The following is a 22,547-nucleotide window of genomic DNA, read 5'->3' as shown; positions in this document are numbered from 1 at the left end:
TAACATCTTAATTGAAAATTTCAACCGATTTTAACTCTACTACAGTAGGGTGAACGTGTCAGTTTACACGCAAAACGCACGTTACACGCTATACGAACGCACGTTACACGCTATACGAACGCACGTTATACGCACGCAAAACGAAACGAAATACGCAGACGCACGCAAAACGATATACGCTAAACGAAATACGCTAAACGATATACGCACGCTAAAACGCACGCAAAATGAAAACGTTTCTAAACCTTTATTAAAACATCGTAATCATTTTAAGTTTTTAACAACTTAAAATAGCTACATGTAGATCGTTTAGCGATAAATTTTGATTATCATATAGATCTATATGGTAGCTAGAAATGTATTTTAAACGAGTTTATGTAAGAACTGAAATGCACTCAACCTAGCACCGAAATTAATTTTTGTCACAGCCTCAACAAATGATTTTTATAAATATTTATAAGCTATCATGCGCTAATATCGAAAGTAAAATAGTTAGGGTAACGTGTTCCTTTTTATGCGCAATCGGATAAAGAATCTCTACGTAATAGTCCAACATGATGGCCGACATTGAAAAATGCATTGCATTTTTTCATAAATATACAGTGCCAACAATTAAATTCAGATGGATTTATGACGCAAATCTATATATTAAGTGAGGCTGCATCATAAACAATCGAACTATATAATCTTGAGTGTAAAAAAAAGGAATTAACTATTTTGACAGAAGTCACGAAAACAGATTAAAAACACAGGATTCTACCACGGATAACATTAAGGGAAATGGATAACATTAAAGGAAAAGCTTCCAGAATCAAGAATGATTAAATTGCTGGCACAATACGTAGATTTAAGTTGATGTCCTGTATGTTTCATTAGGACACCGCATGATTTATACTGTGTTGTCGCCAGTAAAAGCTTCTCAAAACGAAAGTGAAAGTAGAAATAAACAGTGAAATCACTAAAAAAGGTAAAATTTCTAGGGCATTACAATATATGAGTATAGATCTATATAAATAATATGAAATTAGGCAAAGCCTATGAACGGGGAAGTCGTTAAAAAATTCCTTTCATTCTTTCCGTTTTAAAATTGTCATTCGGTATTACATGCACCGCTTCCGTTTTCACTCGGAACACTCGATGTTTATTATTTGTCCGAAAAGTTGAGATTTGTTCCGTTATCGGATTACCCCGCCTTTTATCATTGAGTTACATTGTAAATGGCGGCGCCCGACTAGAACTGACACTGAAAATTTCATTGTTAGGTATAGAATTCTATATATTTTTTTAATTGTTTTTTATTTGATTTTCTTTTAAATATACACGTGTAGTCTATAGCCGGGCAAGCCAAAGCCCGGACCCGCTTCGCGGGCCCGGTCTTTGACTTCCCCGTTTTAAGAACGCAATTTTATTTTAGGTCTGAAACTGTAATCGAGAGGAAAAAAATGAGGAAAATAAGGAAACTGGTTGTGATGTTAAGTTATTGGATTTACAAAGACAGCACAACAGAAAATATTTTTCATATCAGTGATATGAAAAATATTTTCTGTTGTGATTCACTTAAAATTGAAATTTATTGACATGCGCTTAATATGTATTAATATGAAATTAGGCAAAGCCTATGAACGGAGAAGTCGGTAAAAAATCCTTTCATTTTTCCGTTTTAAAGGGGTCATTCGGTATTATATGCTCCGCTTCCATTTTCACTCGGAATACTCGACGATATTATTTATCCGAAAAGTTGCGATTGTCCGCCATAGGAATATCTCGCCTATTATCATTGAATTACATCGAAAATGGCGCCGCCCGACTAGAACTGACACTGAAAATTTCATTGATAGGTATATAATTCTATATAGTTTTATTGTTTGTTATTTGATTTTCTTTTAAATATACACGTGTAGTCTATAGCCGGGCAAGCCAAAGCCCGGACCCGCAAAGCAGGTCCGGTCTTTGACTTCCCCGTAATATGCTTTATCACACACCGGTGCCGATTTTGCCACTCAGTAAATATGGTATTGCACATCCGTGCATATAATTTGACGTGACGTCATTAGCTTTAAACAAACATTGTGTAAAGACGCGCTAAATGTTAGCGTTATACTATAGGCGCGTAAATGAAAAACTACTCTTATTTCACTTTAAATGGTCTTTATTTTAAGTATGTGATACAGTAGGGTGAACGTTTCAGTGTACACGCAAAACGCACGTTCCGGAAAAAACGCACGCATGTTACATGCTATACGAACGCACGTTACACGCACGCTTTATGAAACGAAATACGCAGACGCACGCAAAACGAAATACGCTAAACGATATATGCAAGCTAAAACGCACGCAAAATAGAAAACGTTTCTAAATGTTAATAAAATATCCTTATCATATAAATTTTTAACAGCTTTAGCTAGATCGTTTAGTGATTTGATTAAATGATAGCTAGCCATTCATGTATTTTAAACGGGTTTATGTTATGTACCAGGTTAGAGCTGTAATGATATCAATCTACGAATGCACTCAACATGGCACAATATTATTTTTTGTTGGGCAGCCTAAACAATTGATTATTGAAATTATAAGCCATCAAGCGCTAAAACATGCATTAAAAATTATTTAACAGGGTCGTCTTTATGCACAATTCTGAAAAAATACTTTGCTTTATACCAGGAATCTCTTAGATAGATAATAATTACTTCGACACCGCTTCTGGCGTAAACAAAATAAAACGAATGGTAGTAACTTTAGCAAATCAGCGATCAAATTATCAAATCATTTACATACAGGCGAATGAAATTAATACGGGGAAGTCAAAGTCCGGGCCCGCGAAGCGGGCCCGGGCTTTGGCTTGCCCGGCTATAGACTACACGTGTATATTTAAAAGGAAATCAAATAAAAAAAAAATATAGAATTCTATACCTATCAATGAAATTTTCAGTGTCAGTTCTAGTTAGGCGCCGCCATTTACAATGTAACTCAATGATAAAAGACGGTGTATTCCGATAACGGAACAAATCTCAACTTTTCGGATAAATAATAAACGTCGAGTGTTCCGAGTGAAAACGGAAGTGGTGCATGAAATACCGAATGACACTTTTAAAACGGAAAAAATGAAAGGAATTTTTAACGACTTCCCCGTTCATAGGCTTTGCCTAATTTCATATTACATTGACCTTTTTAAACAAAGGAAAACATACATTGCAGACCGCCAGCCCAACATATTTTCCAGACAAGGGCTAAATCTATATGTTTCAGGACTTTACACATCCTAGGCCCGAAACTGTAAGCGAGAAAAAAATGAGGAAAATGGAGAAACTTGTCAACCTCATGCACCTCGATCCATAAGTGCCAGGAGGGGAGGAGTGTTGGACTCCAATAATTTGTGAATCATGTGTAAACTGTAAAGTATATGGATTTACCAAAAGAGCAGCGCATCAGAAAATATGTTTCATAGTATTGAAATTGAAATTTATTGACATTTTATGCACTATATGTTATAATATGCTATATTATTATTAAGGAACATTAAATGCCTAATACCTTCCTTTTTTGTTACTGTCATAAGTTAAAAAAGAAAGGTGCTGCCTCACCAGGACTTTAACCCGGGGCCCTTGGAATACCGTTCCGCCACTCAACCGACAGAACTATATTGTATTAGGCTGCTTACGCATCATCTCCCTATATAGTGAACAGTTCGGAACCATTACATATTCCCCTGCTTTATTGAAATTCGTCCTTGAATGGGTACAGGGAACAATGTGAAATAGGACTTTGAGTTTTACACCATCCATCACAGTCCCCTTTGGAATTGGTGATGGTATGAAACTTCAAGGCCAATTTCACATTGTTTTATTACTAACTGTTGGGAGTCAAATGTCAAAGGGTGAGAAAAATATGCAGCCTGACTGGGACTTGAGCCAGGGACCCCTTGAATAAAGTGTCGAAGCTGACTACCGGCTAAGCTATCAGTCTGCTTGCACATCTTCTCCCCTCAATAGTGAACAGTTCTGAGCTGTAAAAATGAAAAAATCAGTTTTACAGTATCTTTTTTGTGATTCCATATACCATGCCAGTAATGGGATAGTGGATCTGAACACCTCTGTCTGCATTATAGGACATTTGCCATACCTTTTTTTATTTTTCAATGAAATTTGGTGGATTTTTTTCCATATCAATCAAACAGATGTAATTGTTACTCAATATATAGTAATATGTTGCCTTACTAACTTGGTTTCATTTCCTAGGAGGTTATAATAAGGTAAAATTACCCCCATTTTTAAAGATGTAATGTATTTGCTTGAACAAATAGGCATCATAGAAAATTTACCCTATCTTTCTTCATTGTCAATATAATTCAATGGGGTTTTCTTATTTTAGTCAATTAGATGTAGTAGTTACTTGATAGTATAACATTATTTGGCTTTACTTACTTTGTTTCAGTGACCAGAAGGTTATAACTTGAGGTAAACTTACCCAAATTTTCAATGATTTAGTGTGGTAAAGTTATTAATAAGGCATTATAGAAAATTAGCCATTATTTCTTAATTTTCAATGAAATTTGTTGGGATTTTCTTATATAAGTCAATTTGATGTAGGTATAACTTAATATAATAATACTATGTTGCTTATATAACTTTGATTCATTTACCATGAGGTTATAATCAGGTAATATTACTCCCATTTTTAATGAATTAGTGTGTAAGCTTGTATAGTTATACATCATAGGAAATAAGCCATAATTTTTTGAATATTCAATGTAATTTATTGAGATATTCTTATTTTAATCAATTAGATATGCTTGTTAATTAATATAATAGATTTATGTTGCACTTATAATTCTGTTTCATTTCCTAGGCTGTTATAATAAGGTAAAAATCCCCATTTTGTAGTGAATTGGTGTTCTATCTTAAGACAGTAAGGTATCTTAGGAAATTTGCAATAACTTATATTTTGTAATGAAATTTGGTGGGACTTCCTTACTATAGTCAATTAGATACGTTTGTTAATTAATATGATAGATTAATGTTCCTCTTGTAGCTTTGTTTAATTTCCAAGGCTCTTATAATTAGGTAAAATTTTCATATTTTGTAGTGATTTAGTGCATTATCTTGGACATTTAGGCATCTTAGGAGATTTGCCATAATTCTCATATTTTGTAATGAAATTTGTTAGGACTACCTTATTTTAGTCAATTAGATATGTTTGTTAATTAATATAATAGATTTATGTTATATAAAAAAATTCTGTATCATTTCCTAAGAGGTTAAGTTTAAGGTAAAATTACCCGGTGTATCAACATTTTATGTGGCACTGCTTTCTTTAATAGTTGGGGTCCACATAGAATTTACTATAACATTTATATTTTTCCTGGACAATTATTGAAATCTTCTTTTTTAAGTCATCTAATTAAAGCTTTTAATTAATAAAGTTTATTTGGATTGAGTTATCAATTACATTACTTTTCATAGGGATCTTGTATTATGCTCTTTTTAATGAACTGACCTACCTATGAAGCATAAAATTGATATTGTAGGAAAATTAAAATTACAATCAATTGAAATTGTACAGGTCCCAAAAGATATATTAGTATGCAAAATGGGTTTTTGTAAATTTATATAAATACATAGGTGATATTTAAGTATATTATAGTTAGAATTTTATCAGTTATGAGGTTTATAACTTACTTGAGGGAAGTTAAACAAGTGACTTGGGACTACAGCATACCTATCTTACTCAGCTGAGAAAAATCTTCAAAGAATTATATGGTTATATATGGATAGGTTATATACTTTTAAGTTAGCAAAGGGCGACACAGGCTCATCTCGGGTATCTCGAAGGGGTATTATGTTAAGTAATGATTACGGATTGATAAACCTTAAAAGTGATTTTAGATAATATACAGAATAAAAATCAAGAAAGCTATATATGTTTATCAAAGTGGGTTATATTATGGACCTCATATAAGATTAAGATATATTTGAGCCGCGTCACGATAAAACCAACATAATGGGTTTGCGACCAGCATGGATCCAGACCAGCCTGCGCATCTGTTGGCTATCAGTGTTATACGGTTTGTAAGTGAACAGTAAAAGCCCAGGCCACATACAAAAATAGTAGTCTATGCCTTGATTATGAGCTGACAGATAGGGGAATTTTGTAAAGGGTGGCTTAGCCTGTCTGTTGTGATTACATGTCTAAAAAGTACAACATGGTATATTTTAGCCACCATAGAATTTTTTATCTAGAAAAATATCTAGCTATTTTTATTTGTACAAAAATATAGAAATAGTACAATGTACAATTTATAATTATTAAAATGCTCACTTTTCATGTACAAATAATGAAACTATTAACAAATGTCGGTACAGCTGCGGTACGGTATTTAGAGGGTCACGGGTTCGAGTCCATGTCAGGATGCACTTTTTTCTCACCCTGTGACTGACAAACATTTGTATAGCCCAGCTAGAAATTAATTCACAATGCTAAGTAACCCTGGGAAATTCGAAGAAATATTTGCATACACAGTCACATTCGGCCGCTTACACGTTTTACTTGTTTAAATACTGAGTAGGTTTATAACTATTCAGTATTTAAACAAGTAAAACGTGTAAGCGGCCGAATAGCTCAGAGGAACTCAAGAGCCGCGGAATCGTATTCCGAGTGTCAGGGGTTCGAGTCCCTGCCAGGCTGTTACATATCAATATAAATCTGTCAAGAAAAATAGGAAGGAACTGTCTAAAATAATTATCACCCTAAATAGTATTCGGATAGGATTCGGACAGTCTTTGATGAAAAGTCAGAAGATGAACTTGTAAAGGGGGTGGGGTGCTAGTCTGATTACCATCATTTGATGTCAGACGAACCTCATATCTAATATATATTGGTACGCATATAAACACCTGGTTGCTGAATTGAATATCAAAAATGTTGCAATTAATTAGTAATTATATCTTATGCGTATGTAAAATAGGATTAAAACTAATTAATCTTCGGCGTAAAGCATGTAGAAATCTGACCAGTATTCACCGCGAGGTCACAAACTTTAAATCTTTAATGTAAATATCACAATAATACTTCTTTATATAATATTTCTATTCTTTTATAGGGACACAGAACATCTCTTACATGTTTAAGAAACACCAAATTTACATAATATATCTATCTAAGATATTATTTTACTTCTCAATAGTAACAGACGCAAAACACCGTACTTAAGCGCTTTGACGAACGCAGACGCACGCTCTACGTTTCTGGGAATAAGAAACGCACGCTTTCAGACGCACGATAAACGAAAAACGATACACGGAAAACGATAAACGTTAAACGCTTGTAAACGATGCACGCTTGAGAAAGCGTTTCAGCAAACGCACGTTGCACGCTATACGCACGCACGTTACACGAAAAACGGACGCACGAAAAACGCTATTTTTGACAACCGAAACGTTCACCCTACTGTATCAAAATCTTCGATTGTAATAAAGATGGAAGCGTAAACCATGTGTCAATTTTGACATATTCCGCGAAAATAAGATAACCGGATATAGAATTTATTGCATGTCGGGAATTGTATTGGTTAGTTTATCGAGCGGTTAATTTTAACCATTTTGATTTGTTAACCTTTGGTTATCTCGGATTAAACAAGTGACTAACCAGATTGGTTATTTAACCAAAGTTGGTTAAATTTTACCCACGGTTAGCGTTTAACCCATGGTTAATTTAACCAACGTTTATACAATTGGGTGCAGTTGTTTAATAAAATATATATATATTCCATAACTTGATGGTTAACTGTAGAAAAAGTTGTTACATATTAGACATTTGTCACTTACATCAAAAAAGATGAAACCGGACCAAAATATCCTTATAAATGTAAATGATTATTTCATATACTTAAAATGCAAGCTCCTGAAACATAGTTATCTAATCATTTTAATAAAACTTTGGAATTAAGACTTCATTTCACAAGCAAAAAATGTCGGTCCTAAAATTAAGCTCTTTTTAGTATAAACATCAAGTCTCTTACTAAATTTTTAGTATAATATAATATTTAAAGCAGAGTTTCATCCGTTTAGAAATGATTGCTTGCATGTGCCTTTCACGTTTTAAGGTAATTGACAAACATATCTATTACATACAAACATATTGGAAGTGTTCTTGTTAAAACCAAATCAATGTTATAAAGATTTTTTTCCCTTTTAACATCAAATAACAAGAGCTTCCGAATCCACGAGTAATTTGTCCGTTCTCTGGTTTAGAAAGGTATTCAATATCCTATGAAATACCCAGTTTGCGAAAAGGACACTTTCAGGACAATGACATGCTTTTGCGAGAGTCAACTCTAGAATTTGAATAATGATGCTGTAGACAATAAACATTTGTAAAATTTCAAGTGAAAAAATATTGGTTGGACAAAAAACACTTCAACAGAACTAGAAATCGCAAAAAAAACAACACCAATTTAAAGTTAAATTCAAATATAATTTCCAATATATCATTATATGAAGAAAGATTACATAAAAAATCATATTATATGTACCTGATTCATATCTGCATCACCTGTCGATTTGTCGTTCGTGTGCAAAAGAGGATATGTTTCCTCCGTTTGATTTCCATTTATGGTTGTTTCCTCCTTTTGATTTCCATTTATGGTTGTTTCCTCCTTTTGATTTCCATTTATGGTTGTTTCCTCCTTTTGATTTCCATTTATGGTTGTTTCCTCCTTTTGATTTCCATTTATGGATGATGACTTTGTCATGAAAACAAAATATTATAAACGGTTATATTTCGATGGTAATGTTCCAACTAATCAACAATATCATTTTAATATGTTAACTTTGTTTTAATCATTCTATATATTATATTAGAATTAAATAATGGATTCAATTCAATTTCCTAGAGCAAAGGTATTTCTTTCAGTTGCAATGACATTTAACCAAGTGGCGATATTTCAACACTGGAAGGTCAATTAGTATGACTATTAGCTTTGGCGGTAATATCGCAAGTGAGTTAAATGTAGGCTATATTCCAATCTCATAACCTCTTGGCTGTGACCATTATCATAACCCAATAATCAACAAAGTTTAAGTAAATACCAAAAAATGATTGTCGAGACATGATCTCCAACGTTTTAATCGAGTATTAAGTAATATACATTAAATTATGGTATGGGGATAAACGACTTACTAAATAAATAATGGCACATTCAGTGTCAATTTTTTTTTCTATTTCGTCTTTGCTTTCATGGCTTTGATTCACACAGTGATATATCTAATGAGTCTGGATGAATTTAATATTGTTCTCTGTTATAGGTAATCCAATTTCTTTCAAAAAGTCACATGAATTGCTGAATGATATTTGAAGAGATCGTTGAGCATTAACAAACAGTAATGTGAATGTTATTTTATGAAATTCTAGAATCTATTTCTTAATTGCTCTCATTAAAAGGTCAAACTTCGGTTAGACTTCAATCTTTGTAGTAAATATGATAGTAAGCTAAGAACACGCTTGACTCAAAGTGTACTACTTACTCGTAAGGATAAACAAGTCAATATTTTAAAAATAGAAACTATATAGTATAATATATATAGTATAATATTTTTCATATGAATAATAATAAAAGTACATTTATAAAGTTTTTGTATCTGCTTAGCATTGGGTAAGCATTTACACCGTTCATCATATGTTTCGTCTCCCTTTTTGTGTTTGTCAACAATAAAGAGACACTGACTAAAAGATGTTGAGATAATAGTTCACATGTTCCTTTTAATTCTGCATTAATTAAGGAAAAACCAACAAGAAAAATAAATATTATGATATCGGGAATGTATTAGCCAAAAAAGAACGAAACATTTAGCTAAGAGCATGCTTTGAAGCAAAAAACTGATCGATATTATGTCTTATTTTCACTTAATTGGTTAAACAAATAATTTATAGACCGACATTTAGTTTTGTATTTTGACATGAGCGGTAATGCATGAGTTAGATGTAAATTAAAGGTACTCGTGTTTGCGCCTTTAATTTACAGCAACAACTAAAACATGAATCAAGGAACAGAATCGCGGGCTTCAAATAGCTTTGTGGTTATTGCATTTAAACATTGAATAAAATTAATGTAAAATATTACGTCAAAATACACTACCCTTGCTCAAATAATATCAGGTATACAAGACAACAATATTAACTGTTTTTTTAACATAGACAAATAGTATTGTATATTTCCCATGACTCTACTACACGTAATTATAATCCGTACCTCATTGTATCTATAATGACATATCCAGGCATTTATTATAAGAATGGACCCGAGAAAAGATAAGTTTCCAACCATCAATATATCCAAAAACATCGACGTTGAGTCAAGTGATAGTCTACCGTATGTTCCTGACCACTGTACAAACATCGAGATCAAAGTACCCGTAGGAACACCTATACGTGAAGTTATATTGTTTCGAAGGAGAAAAGAGGTAAGCGCTGTTACAACAAGAATGATTGAAGGTATTATAATCATCATGATATACGATCCTTTTGGACGTGGTATTTGTATTTCTGTTCTTAGTGTTGAAAATTCTCCAGCTTCAATAGAAATAATCGGTCGTACAACAGATTTTGTCAAAAGAAACATAAAGAAAACAAGAAACATTTCCGTGAATTGAAAGAAGAAAAAAAATGCAGGAAAAGTCAACATAAATACATAACTTTTTTCAGGGACGTTCTGCTCAAAACAGTACGGGTTTTTATTAAAGATAGAAATAAAAAAGTAGCTACATACGGGTAAAGAAATCGTTAGTTGTTATGAAATGTTGATTTTAAAAAATGCACAACGGTAGCTGCATAACAACAACTGACTTCATGCAAAAACCTGATGAAATATTTAAATTGAAATAGTAACTAGGAAATATCTGCCAAATATATTACTTATTGGGTACGTATATCTTGTCTCAACGCTTTGGTCCTGTAACGGTATTTTAGGTTGAAATGGATCAGCCGAAGGGTCAATTTGTACGGCATGGTCTCCATTCCAGTGAAGAAGTACATAGTCTGTCGAATAAGCATCTATAAAAAATAATTGTTTTGATCATACTGAGAAAAAAATCATTTCACCGTTAAATTGACTAATATTTATCTACAAAGATATCCATTCCTAATATAACCAAGTATTTTCATTAATTAAAAACCTATTCAGCACATTTTTCCCCCTTTATCAACGTGAAATGAAAAGAAATACTTACAGCTTTGAATTTCTATTGGGCATTTTTGAGTGTCGAATGGGTACTTCTCAAAGGTCATAACACAGTGTAACTTAATGTTAAACCTACAATATAAATCATAATTATGTTTCCATACGATACTACCAAAAGAGCACACATACTTTGCTGGTCAAATAATTAATTTGTTTGTCTTCGTAACAAATCCTTATTGTTGTTATAATTATTTTCAAATTTTAAATTTTAGCTGAAATTATTAAAAGTGTCATTAATTTAAACAATTTTACATGTTAGTTTCAAAGAATGGTTTAAACAAGTTATTTAACATTATTTTCACTAATGTGTGTTTCTTTCAGCGATTTCTGTTTAATTTAGAATAGCTGCAGATTGCTTTTTGCCACTCAAACTTTTGGCGAATAAAAACCTATACGTGCTTTAGAAAAGTTAAACCTATCTTAAAGTGTTGTAATACTAAATTTGTTTCGAAAAAAAAACGTTTCATTTTCTATCTTCATTACTTTTGTAAAATTTCAATAGTAATTTGGCCTTTGTTACAGGTGTTCGGTATTTTATCGGCAAGAATATCATCCCTAATCAATATATTCTAAAAAACTAAAAACGCATAAAGCGTATTAAATTTTATTCAAACACATACTTCTGGCTTTTCAAGAACTCAAATGCTGTATGTTTTGTCATTTGTCACCAAGTGACAATGAGGACATTTTAATCAAGAAACACTTGACAGAAAATGTTTCATTTTAATATTCCTTTCGTTAATTTTAACCCACAAATATCAATGAAGAGCTACAGACGATATTTCATTGAATCTGATCGAAACATGAATAAATTAATATTTATGAGGCTAGTTTACGTCATACGCGTCATCCAGGATTTTTCCATAACACCAAAACAAAGATGGCAACTAGTCACAGGGAAATGAGCGACATAGTTAGTGGTTTCCGATATTTATTCCAAATTATTAAAAGACCTATAACTGTTCATAGGTTCTAAGTTAAACGAATAATTTGTCTGCAGGAATAGAGAGAGGAAAGTAAAATCAATACTTGTAAAAAACCTTGAAAAATCTTTGATACTGAGGCCCAAATGGGGAATCCAAATATAACACTTGAGCATTGGATCTGAGTCGGGGAAGAGAATGGTCAGGGACGTGGTAGATGTAGAAATAATGAAGTTTTGAACAAATGTTTAGAAAACAAATCTTTTAATTTATCTTAAAAATTGAATAGATCTTGTTCTGATGATACAATATTGTTTTAACTGTGAATCATTAAAATAACCCCTAAAAGCATTTCTCAAGTAATATTTTATATTTAATCAGTTTATATTTTATGACATTTGTTGTGGCCATATGCTTGGATTAGCTTACTAGCCGCTAGACCGATCTTTATAAATTTTCTTAATTTACAATATTAATTTTTAATGACAAAATATTGCTTAAATTCAGTACACAACTTTCCTTTCTTTATGACTGCAAAAGATCAGAAACAGTTAAATCATATGGCCGGAATAACTTAAATAAATAATATTTTATAATTTTAGTTCAGGAATAGTAGCCAGGATTGATGAAGTGAACTTGAAATGAATTATTTAGTGTTTGATGATGCTCATATATTAAGAGATCAAGTGTTGCCAAGAAATTGCACAACATCAACAAATTGTATATCAGTAAAACATGTAAGTGTGACAATTTCATTATGACTGTACACTTTTGTTGTACCAATTGTACGGACAAAAGCAGTAACTTAGCAGTTCATTCATATAAGAGGGCTATTCACCTTTTTCTTCAAACAATGTTCAAAATAAAAATGATTGTTTCGCCTGTCAGTGTTAACATCTATTTATGTGCAAAATTGGGATGTAGACAGTCAAAACATAAGTATGACACACCAAAATAAAATACAGTATAATGATGTTCCGTTTTATAGATCTGAAATATTGTTTCAATGATAATTCTTTCGGTATGAAACAGTTATTTTGGAAATTTCTTATCAACAAAATGTAGTTATCATTTACAGTCAACTATCGTTATCTCGACATCGCTTTTCTCGATATTTCGTTATCTCGATGAAATTTTGAAAGTCCCGATTTTCTTCCTTATCTATTTTGGAAATATTTGTTTATCTCGATATTTTTATTTCGATATTTTCAGTATCTCGATGTACAATTTCAGCCCCAACAGTTATTTTCACACTATTATCCTTTGTTTATCTCGACTAATAGTTTTCTATCGTCTGTTCTCTTCAGACGTGTGAAAAACACAAACTAGACGATAATTGCTCAATAGCGCATGTCATAATGATGATTATGTTTGTATCATGTTTAGCTGTTTTTATAAAAGTTAATCTATTTAGCGTCATGATTGACTTATGTCCAAAATGAGTGAATTTTACGTTCTTTATAAATATTCGAACACTGTATCAATTCATTATGACTTTAAATGTAAATGAAATAGTGAAAGTATAGAAACGCTATCATTGCAATATTGTTTCACAACATCACCACAAAATCAATCAGCGGTCGAACAACATCGAGAAAGACTAGATAATTAATCCGGAAGGATATCCGGATCAACCACCCTGAAAACAATGTTTTCACTATATTGGTGTATTACTGAGTAAACCTCACTATGTGTTTTTATCACAGAAACCGCTGGTTAACATCCGCTAATGTTACTTTGTTAAATATTGACTAGGCCTATGAAAACAAGACATGGGGACATCATATTCTATTTGACATAAGGTATGCACATGTCTTTTGTAAAAATCAGTTTCTGCCTTATTCAAACCCTAATATGTTTATCTCGACATTTCGTTATCTCGATATTTTTGGACGGTCCCGATGACTTCGAGATAACAAGAATCGACTGTAATTTATTAACAGCTTATGACATTTTTTTTTTTCAAAAAAAAAAAAAAAAGTACTGACCATTGTTAAAATATGTCCACCAAACTTATGAAATGTGTTTTGAAAATGTTCTTTTGTAGATTTCTGCTTTCTTTCTATAAAATTGTTAACCTGCTGTGAATTTTTATATGCAAACTGTGCAACATAATGTAATATAAAACTGTCTTACGTGGTCACTTCTATAAAATAAGCATCTGTATTTGCACTTTGATGTCTACATTATCCGTTTGATTATAACACATGAACAGGATTGTACTTGATTTAGAGGTGCTTGCCATTGGAATTATTTCTTATCGAGGTCGGCACGGTCAGAAGATTGAAAAGACCAAGAGGCATTTAGCATATAGTGATGCTATCAAAGGAATTCATCTATGTGGCAAATGAGTTAGTTTTGGAAACTGTTACAAGATACAAAAACACAACAATTGAGAAATAAAAATTATAGCATTTTAATGCACATTGGCCTTTAAGTGTACATTTAAAGGGAGGGAGACACAGACACAATCTTTATTTCTTCCCTTTGAATTGTTTATTCATTAGTCTATGTATGTCATCAAATGAATACACTAGGCAGTCCACAGAAAAAAAATCCGCCTTATAAATAATAAAATGACGGTTCCCTTTAAATGTTAATACAGATGTCAGTTCAAACACAGCTTACAACTGACAATAAGAAAAATGCATTACGTTTATAATTATATTTATAAATACATAATTTCTATTTTGCGAACACACATTAATTTTTTTTGACTTTCCTCAATGAATCCTGACAACAATAAGAATAATTACTTTGAATGTGCTACATTTCTGAGACTAAACACAATATGTTGCACAGTTTTATGCACATTTCATGAATGTTAATATCCAGTTTTAAGTCAGTTTTAGAGCAGACAAATGCTTTTTTGCAGCATGACCCAAAAACTTGCAAAAACTTAAAATCAAAGAAAAGAAGTTGTAGAAGAAATGAAGCACATTCAAGGTAAATATTCTTATTGTTATCATTTTATATTTTTGTTTATAATAGTCCTTAAAACATAGACATTGAAGTGTACTTTCAAATGTTTCCTCATTTTACATTTTGAGCTTTGTTGTTAATATATGTATTTTGGCCTACTTTCACTTTGGACCCACTTAGTGAAAACAAGCATGACTGACCAAGCGGAATCACCTTAATGATCAAGATAACAAATATCGCATGCAAACATTTTATTCCATTTGTTTCAATCCTTGTCTAGGGTAGAGAAATTACGGATAAACGAAAGTAAACGAAATAACACTCATACCGATTCATATTCGACTGTTACTTTTAGAAAACCAGTCGTGTTTATAACAAGTAGACTAGTTAATACTTTGAACGGTATATACAATTAAAGTCACCTCTAGTTATGTAGTTATAAGACATTATCTGCATAAAAAATGATGATTAATATCATGATAAGAATCGACGGTTGCAAGATAAGAAAATGTTAATACTTCTCACGAAGCACTGATACTTTGATGATGATGATTATGATAATGATGATGTTGATTGATTGATTGATTTATTGATTAATTGAGGAATTAATTGATTGATTGTTTGAAATATTGACAAGCTTAACATATTTTTTGTCATATCTCGCCACAAGAAAAAATAAATAAAAAGGAAGTATGTTAACTTTAAAATCTATCCAATATTACAATTAAAGTGCGTAGAATATTGGTTGAATCACCTAGAATTTGCGTGGCAAAAAGAAACCCGGCTGCTATATAACTAGATGTCATACCTGCCACTGTAGAAAACGCTTCCATTTTTGTAAATGTATGCCAGCTGGTTTCTTTCAAACAAACCATGTAAACGTGACTGTCTTTCATTGAGAAAGTATAAGTCAGGTATCCAAAGATTTTTAACCATATCATCTCCAAAGTTTATAACGTCGTATGTTGTTTTATTTCTTGTAAAATCTAGCCGGGGATCTGTCCAATTTATTCGTAGGTAGAGTGTAAACTCAATTTCCTTCAAAAATATCAAAATAGCATTACATTTATGTATACTAACATAAAATAAGATACCAGTTGATAAGATTATCAGATGTTTATATCTAAAAATGAAATCCAATGTGACCAAGGAAAATTTTCAGCTGTTTTATTGTTGTAGTTACTTTGTCTATTATACAAATATAACAGTACGCACCTTTTTGCTGTAATCTGTCACACATGGTATTTAAGTGTATTGTCAAGAATAATGAAAAAAATTCTCAAATAAAATACAATTTGTTTTTTTAAACAAATTATTAAATTATTATCACACAGAATAACTACAACTTTATTAATTTGTTTAAACATTTTATTTAATTCTTTTTTTGAGAATTTTTAAATGATACATTGCTATTTATATATGTCGATTTTTCAAATTGTGTATCAAATTGTAGACACATTATCTTTGAATGTTTTAGATGCATGTGTTATACACACCAACCATATCAAAAGTAAGGGAAATAGACACACTCAAAATGTCAAAATGTTTTAGATTTATAACATTTTTATTATATGCGTAAAATCTATTCTATCAAATTGTCTCAACCTACAGATAAATAAGTAGATGTTATTACATGGGGCAAGTGTGCCTTTAGTCCATATTGGCACACTTGGTGACTTAATTGCCAGAGGGCAAGTGTTCCAATATTGACTTCAGGCACACTCGCCCTATATAATGACCTGTTTATTGCATATGTTCCGCAGCATTTTTTTTTTTCAGACTGGTTCTCGGAACCATCTGCTTTCTTATGTTCATAAAACACGTCCTCTCGATAGCCATTTTTTGTGATGCAGTTATGATGCATCTTTATTTTCAATTTACTAATCATAGTAAAAACATATGCAATAAGGTCATGTTTTCCCTTTATGTATAGCAGTATCAAAATATTGCCTTTAAAGAGATGTTTTATAAGCTCAAACATTCTAGAATGTAGATTGCGCTAAAACGGCCGTAGCCTGCATTACTTATTCATAACTAGTAACTGTTGACATTTTTAAAACTGTTAGAGTCATAATCAACACAATTTCCAGAATATAGCTCAGGATTTCTCAGAAATGATAATATTGATTTTTAGTCATGTAGGATTCACTGGTAGATGTTTATCGTAGTTTGAAACTGACAAAAGAAGCTCCAGATGCTATTTTGTACATCTATAATAACAAAATACTACATACCATATTAGTACTAACCATTTGTAGATTGTAGATTTAAACTGAAACCACGGTGTTGGAGGGAGAGGAAGAACAATTTAAAGAAAGAGGCGATCTAGTCGTTATGTAATATTAATTTGTTTTGTTTGCACATAATCATATCAAATGTACGTAAAGATCGCATAACAATGAGATAATACAATGATATACACACCCTGTCCTTATCACTCTCAGAGTTAAAATCAGTGATGTAAAGTTGAACAGAAACATCTGTAACATTTTCTGTAAAGTAAGTGAATAGTTATCTAATATAATATTGTTACTGTGTTTGATTAAATTAAAATAAATAATGCAAAAATGTTGTCTTATTAGTAAGGAAACCCTTATGTAAAGGATCACATTATTCAAATTTAAGAATTGGAAAATGAAATCTTAAAGAGTTCATGATTAAAATAAAAGTTAATATGCAGGAAAGTACCTGTGCTTGGTGGAAAGTTATGATCATACTCTGCTTCTTCCAACAGATAACGCATAAGATCATTCCTGAAGTGAACATGTGTGGTCCTTTTCAATCTGAGGTACTTTATTTCATTTAAATTTATGGTTCGAGCTGCAAATTAGCTATAGAAATAATCACATAATTTGTATTTGCATTTATCTTTAATGCCTGCGTTATTCCCATATGCATCTAATTTGATTGCACCGCCATACTGCCATGCTTTAGTGCGGTCGCAATAACGCCTAAGCTATTTGGCTTTCAAAACATCAGGCTAACATGTGTTACGTTTAATAGAAATACTTAACAATTTGATACTCCTGCTGCTATGAGGGCAGTTAAGCTAAAGCTGACCACCAATGACATTTAAAAACTTCATATGTATTTGGGTTGGTATAAGAAAAAATCAATACTTAGGAAATATATATTAATGGTAAAGTTTGTGTAAAATGCTATGTGAAATTAGAATTTTCACATCTGAAAATCAAGGATTTTCGTTAATGTATATATCACTTGTACTTTGCATGAACATACCAGCGAGCTTGAAGAAATTGTTGAAGTTAGATAATTATTGGAAAAGTACAATTCAAATTTTCCGGCTATGCGTGACCAACAGTGATGTCCACTGTGTGACTTATAAATAAATATGTTGGCAATCCATCATTAGAGAGTCTTTTTTATAAATAAAGTGTCGTTTAAAGACAATTTGTTGTTCGAATAAAATAATTTATCAAATGCTTACTGCAGATGTGTCATGTCAGGACAGTTCAGCAATAAAATGTTATTGTTAGATGACATACATGAAGCAAAATGCAAAAACTCAAAGGAGTTTACGTTGATTAGTCATCCAAACATGATAACATTAATGTATTATGTATTATCATCTTGTGATATTATGTTGTGAATATTTCGGTCATTTAGGTATTTGTATTGTACTTGCATAATTTATTACCGGGTAGGTTCTATGTCTGCACAAAAGGCACCAGTCACTGTTATGATCAGAATACACTGACTAAAAAGCATCAGATTTACAATCATTATGTTGTTTGTCAAGACCTGACCTGAAAGTATAAACGATTTATTTCATTATCAGTTAATATATTAAAGACAATCAACATTTATGCAGCATAAGTCAAAGTACTCAATGATACTACACACCAAATATTGGTACATATCAAAATAATATAACTAATATAAGTTTGACATGATATCACTGAATGTCAGTAAATCAGTTTTTAACAAAATAAAGTTAAATATCCAATCAAAACCTATATCTCTATGAGAAAAACTTATTACATGTAAAACATTATTATTTGTAAAACATTTTCACCACCTTACATTTACAACTGTCATGAAGCTTCATGACATTCCTACAGAGCAAAAAATTGTTATAAATTTAAAGGCATAAAACATCTTACATCATTCAAGTAGTAAAAAAGATAACGACATTTAGGTTACTTACTCTCAAAGTCATATCGTACAAGTATCAAAACATGTTCATGTTATAATATTTTTGTGCACGATTTCAAAATTACGATCCGCCTTATACAATAACATCTACCCCATCTATCCCGTGAAAATGTAAAATTGATACATCTTCTTCTCAATCTATTTTAATAAATTTGAAATTATATCAAAATGTTGTAAAAGTCGGTTTTTTTCGTAAAAAAAAACACAACAACAACAACAATATCAAACCAAATACAGAAAAGCAAATGACAACATGATTTAAATGTTTTTGAGTCATCTGCCATTGAATATAATCATTTTGCTTAAATCAATAGCAATTGTATCAGTAATTCATTTATTGTCTACGTTTTAATGTTTTAAATGTTTTTCTTTTGACATAAAAATCACATTATAAGGAATTCCGTTAATAATATAATGTGTTACATATTTTTGTCAATTCAATTTAAGATACCGAAATAGATTACATTTTTCCTTATTGGTTTATATGCATGTTTTATTTTCTTCTCTTTTCCAAATTTTTTATTTTTTAAAACACTTTTTTACAATATCTTGGCATGTGGTTTACCTAAGAGGGTTTCCATCTAAGAAACAAGTTATTACCAAGTTCTCTGAAAGCTACCGACTATTAATTATATACTATTGCAGAATCAACGTGATATATAATACATCGGTGAAAACAACGTAAAATCTGAATCATCGAGGAGGGAAACTGATTATGAGACTCACGGATTAAGCTACACCTTAATGTCCGATGCATTCCCTAGTATGTAGCAAATTATTTCTTTTAATAAAAGGTCAATACAGCAAACAGAAATTAAAAAATAGTGTTAACATTGATAACAGAATATCAAAATGAAAAGATATATTTACGAAATCACTTTTTTATTAATTCTTAAAAAAAATCTTTTGTTGTTGTTCAATTCAGTACTAAGGTACTTTGTTTTACGGAGGTAGTATGATAATAAATGACCTACACACAGCTACTTGATCAAATCGAGTAAGATAATGAATTCAATGTGATTAAAACTAGCGAATCTTATCACACATTTTTTCAAGGATTATAAGATAGTACACAAGGTCTCGTTTATATAATCTAAGATGTGAAACATAACAGAACACATGAAGAGAGTCCGGACTTTCGTGCGCCTTCGTACACAAGAGAGTAAGTTATTGTTTAAGCTTGATATAATCATGTTCCGAATGTTTAAACCAATTTGAGCTTATAAGATAAAATTTAACATTATTCAGCCTTTATCTATTATTATAGTAATTGTCCGTATTAAGATATTTAAACGGTATGTAAATGACATTGACTTAAAACGTCTTTTAAAGATATTCAACTGTTTAAAGAATAGCTTGCATCGACAGGTTTTGTTTCTGTTACAGTTGGAAGAATGGAAAGATGTTGAATGCAATCTACCTATCGTGATAGGTACTCCTTCCTACGATAAATATATGGAACCAACCAGTGGATTTCGCATGATTTTGATGTCACAGTTAACGCTTCTTTTCATAATGTTAAGCATAAATCAATAACCAATGGAACAAATTGTTAATTGCTGGGGTTAAATATGCCTAAACTATTCAATATACTTTGCTTTGATAAATGGATTGTGCTGCGAAGACAATAGTTGATCGATACAAGAGTGTTCCAAAGTAATCGGTCTTACCCCTTTAATCAAGAAGACCGAATACTAGCCCAACGTAATTTTTTTTATTTTAGATTATTTAATACGTTTCTCCATTTCATGTACATATCACAGGCACATGCACGGTTCGGCAGAAAAAAGGTCTTTATTACAACCGGGTGTGATCCAAAATTACATTGCTGACGCTATAGCAATAACACGGCGAAATGTTGCAAACATTTGTCTGCTTATATAATTAAAGCGTTATAATAGGAGTGTTCTGATATATTATTTGTGTAAGGCTTTCATGAATCGGATCCTAGCCTATTCAAATCTACAAGTTGCATTTCCAAATACCCATATTTAGAATGAATACATTTCTTTACATGCATCTTGTAGGTTAGTTTGCATATCTGTTAAACTATTATCCGCGAAAATCATCAAAATATATTGATTATTAATATCTGCATAAAATAACATGATTCTTCTTTAAACATATCTATGTTCGTCTAACTAAAAATCTCTATTTTTTACAATCTATGTTGTCATAACATTGATCAGTACCTGAATTGCTTATGATGTCTAGGATTTGGTGACTTATAGGTCTATTAGGGCGGATGCTTTCAATACGTCTATATTATTGTACATGCGTAATATATTTCATATGTCACCATTATAAACAACTTACTTCACTTGACTTACTTTTGTATTTTCTTACCTACTTACTTACTAACTAACTTACTTACTTACTTACTTACATACTTACTTACTTACTAACTTACTTATTTACTTATTCCAATTATAATACTATTTTAAAGTGATGACGTTTTGCTATTTATGTGCAAAATATCGTTTAATGGGTTATATCTTAACCGATGATTCTGAAAAGAAATGTGTAAATCCTCAATAATAACATTCGTTTTTTAAATCTAAAATTGATGAAACGGCATCGATTGAAACGGGTTTTCATAATTACCAATACTTCTATAATAAGGCAGTTAAAATATAATAACGCCATAAATTTCAGTCATATTGACATATATTTGCATGTGGCTTATAAAATCGTGAAAAACCTCCTTTATCTTAGTACAGAGAAAATAAATTTTGATAATGTAATTTGTCAGTTAGATAAGTGATTGAACAGCTTTATTTGAATAAAGGCATTTAGAACATTATTTATAATTCAATAAAGTAGTCGAAAGGCGAACAATTTAATCACACAATCAATATAAATACATAATATTCACATAAATAAATCAGATACTAACCTTGCACTTATCTGTTAAAGATGAATCTTTTCAAACTTCGTAAGAAGGGGCGTAAAATAAGTTTTAACAGTACAAAGTCGAGCAGATAAGAGAGTAAGCAATACACGTTATAACAAAACCCAAACGGTGTGTACTCAAATTTAACAATCATGGCAATAGCAATATGGTTAATTGCCACTAAAACACTATCATTTTTTTATGTACTCGGGTAACTTAACATTACTTTTTTGAGTTAAACCTTAATTGATAGCAGACCGTTCTATTTAGTTTTGAAACATCTAAACATCTGGTTTTGAAATATTGATACATTTATGAATTTCTAGTTGTATGTTATACCAGGGTCATTCCATACTTTGTTGAGAGTTTGCTTTTTATCATTTGACAAATAAAAACATCCGCT

The 22,547-nt window shown here is 31.3% G+C and overlaps 1 protein-coding gene across 1 annotated transcript in view; it reads right to left on the bottom strand.

Annotated features, from left to right (window-relative positions):
- The window catches only part of LOC132734359 (gamma-aminobutyric acid receptor subunit beta-like), a 35,275-nt gene extending 12,999 nt beyond the window's left edge, over positions 1–22,276 (bottom strand). Inside the window, exons 1-9 of the mRNA XM_060721084.1 lie at positions 22,148–22,276; positions 18,734–18,842; positions 17,764–17,828; positions 17,500–17,567; positions 15,884–16,113; positions 11,220–11,302; positions 10,906–11,043; positions 10,244–10,563; positions 8,528–8,737 (exon numbers count right to left, since the gene is read on the bottom strand). Of these exons, the coding sequence (XP_060577067.1) occupies positions 8,528–8,737; positions 10,244–10,563; positions 10,906–11,043; positions 11,220–11,302; positions 15,884–16,113; positions 17,500–17,567; positions 17,764–17,828; positions 18,734–18,819 (1,200 nt within the window). The 5' untranslated portion in view covers positions 18,820–18,842; positions 22,148–22,276. The remainder of the gene's footprint in view (positions 1–8,527; positions 8,738–10,243; positions 10,564–10,905; positions 11,044–11,219; positions 11,303–15,883; positions 16,114–17,499; positions 17,568–17,763; positions 17,829–18,733; positions 18,843–22,147) is intronic.
- Between the last annotated feature and the right edge of the window lie 271 nt (positions 22,277–22,547).

Source organism: Ruditapes philippinarum, unplaced genomic scaffold (assembly GCF_026571515.1).
Source record: "Ruditapes philippinarum isolate M1 unplaced genomic scaffold, ASM2657151v2 ctg1168_1_1_1_1, whole genome shotgun sequence".
NCBI lineage: Eukaryota > Metazoa > Mollusca > Bivalvia > Venerida > Veneridae > Ruditapes > Ruditapes philippinarum.
This window is presented reverse-complemented; position numbering and strand designations above follow the sequence as displayed.